The 2,192-nt window shown below is 35.7% G+C and overlaps 1 protein-coding gene across 2 annotated transcripts in view; it reads left to right on the top strand.

Annotated features, from left to right (window-relative positions):
• The first annotated feature begins 753 nt into the window (after window positions 1–753).
• The window catches only part of LOC109219674 (protein PHR1-LIKE 3-like), a 5,398-nt gene continuing 3,959 nt past the window's right edge, over window positions 754–2,192 (top strand). The window contains exon 1 of one of the 2 annotated variants that reach the window (XM_019384149.1): window positions 754–1,237. In XM_019384149.1, coding sequence (XP_019239694.1) covers window positions 1,048–1,237 — 190 coding nt within the window. In that variant the 5' untranslated portion in view covers window positions 754–1,047. The remainder of the gene's footprint in view (window positions 1,238–2,192) is intronic. The other variant, XM_019384150.1, reaches the window with a different exon arrangement.

Genomic DNA, 2,192 nt, shown 5'->3' with positions numbered 1-2,192 from the left:
ATAGCCTGTTTGGCCAAGCTTCTCAAGAGGCCAAAAGTGCTTTTTTTCCCTAACTTGAGGTGTTTGCCAAGCTTTTTTGAGGAAAAAAGTGCTTTTGGAAAGAAACAGAAGCAGTTTCTGAGAACCAGAAAAAAGTAGCTTCTTCCCAAAAGCAGAAGCAGAAGCAGTTTTGACTTTTCTTCTTACCAAAAATGCTCTTAACAAAATATAGTATATACCAAAATAACCGTTAAACCTAATACTTAGGATATTAATGAATAAATATTTCTTCTTATTTTTAGGATAACTTTCTAATATATAGTGACTTTAGCGGTGAATGCTTTTATATTTGTTGAATGATTTTTAATATATTTAACTTATATTAAAAGAATTAAGTACTTTTTAATTTTATTTTCATATTTTACTTAAATAAAATGAAAAGATTTAATTATTGCATGTAATAACAAATTTTTGAGATTATTTATTTACTTATAATATTAAGTATAAAGTAAATCTATTCATGTCCTTATTCATAATTTGATACTTAAAAGTACTTTCTGAAAAGCTTGGCCAAACACAAATTATTGCTCAAAAGTGCTTTTCAGAGTAATTACTCAAAGACAAACTGCTTCTCTCCAAAAGTACTTTTAAAAAAAGCACTTCTAAAAAATAAGCTGATTTCTCCGGCTGGGCCAAACAGGCTATAAAACAAAGGTTGCTACCTTTGAACAATTTGATTGGTTGTGTAAATAACAGTGCAGGTAAAACAGTTTTTACCTTGGAGAAAATGTGCCTTGGGTTGCACATTTCAAACATGGAGAACCGCCGGGGTAATAAACTCCATTACTGTACTTCTCATTATTGACTCTCTAATGGGTTGGCCGTAACCTCTCTTTCTCTCTCTATAAACAGGAGTAGTAGGTGATACGATTAGCCCTTTCTCTTTCTCTTTTTTCGTGCCCTTTCTCAAAAAAATTCATTTTCAATCTCCTTTCAATTCCTATGCGAATAATTATTGTTTAATTAAATTAAATACATAGAGAAAGGAGATTGAACTGAGCTGACTCAATGTTTCCGAGATTGATTCAACCGCCGGGGGAAGATGAATATAATATGAATATTGGGATTCATCACACTCATAATATTAATGGAGATCCTTGCCTTGTGCTGACGTCAGATCCAAAGCCTCGACTTCGTTGGACTGCTGACCTTCACGAACGCTTTGTTGATGCTGTTACTCAGCTTGGCGGTCCCAGCAGTTAGTATTTCATTTGCCCTATTTTTTTTTTCTTTTAATGTTATTGAACTTCTCAAGAATGTTGCTCCTTCGGCTTAATGGTTAATGAACTGAATGCAAATAGATCAGGGTTGAAATCCCATTTTGACAAAAAAAAAAAAGCACTAGGCTAAGTCTTGGTATCGAGTTATTCGATACCTGTGCTAGTTGGAGTTGGAGGTAACAAGTACCCAATGAAATAGCTGGTAGGTGCCGGTGGAATATCGAGCTGCCCACAAGCTTGTACTATCACTACTGTTATTAGTAAGGAAAAAAAGACTAGGCTAAAGTCTTGGTACTGAGTTACTCGATACCGGTGCTAGTTGGAGGTAACAAGTACCTGATGAAATAGCTGGTAGGTACCGATGGAATAGTCGCGCTGCCCACAAGCTTGTACAGTCACTACTCTTATTAGTAAGAAAAAAAAAATGTTACTCCTTCGGCTTAATGGTCACTGAAGCGAATGCAAATAAATCAGAGTTGAATCCCATTTTTACTGCAAAAAAAACACTAGGCTAAATTCTTGGTACTGGGTTACTCAATACCTGTGCTAGTTGAAGTTGGAGGTAAGAAGTACTCGATGAAATACTTGGTAGGCACCAGTGGAATAGTCGAGCTGCCCACAAGCTTGTACGGTCACTACCATTATCAGCCAAAAAAAAAAAAAAAATGAATGTTGCTCCTTCGCGGAGGATCCCTAAGCTGTTTATTGTGTTACATTTAGCGTTTAGTACATGTTTCTTTGTCTCTTTTTCTTGCTGAGTAAATGGCGTAGTGCACTTGTAGTTCACCAACTGTTGTGCATATTTCAAATGGCTAGCATTCTATGGAGGAATGAGACTTGACAGTTAATTCTTACAACTAAGTTCTAACCAGAACAAAGCCTTTCGGTTGAACTACTCATTAGATCTTTCCACTTCCACTCTCCTCAATTCCC

The sequence above is a fragment of the Nicotiana attenuata genome, unplaced genomic scaffold (genome assembly GCF_001879085.1).
Source record: "Nicotiana attenuata strain UT unplaced genomic scaffold, NIATTr2, whole genome shotgun sequence".
Classification (NCBI taxonomy): Eukaryota; Viridiplantae; Streptophyta; class Magnoliopsida; order Solanales; family Solanaceae; genus Nicotiana; species Nicotiana attenuata.
The sequence above is the reverse complement of the archived record's forward strand: the minus strand, read 5'-3'. Positions and strand labels throughout refer to the sequence as shown.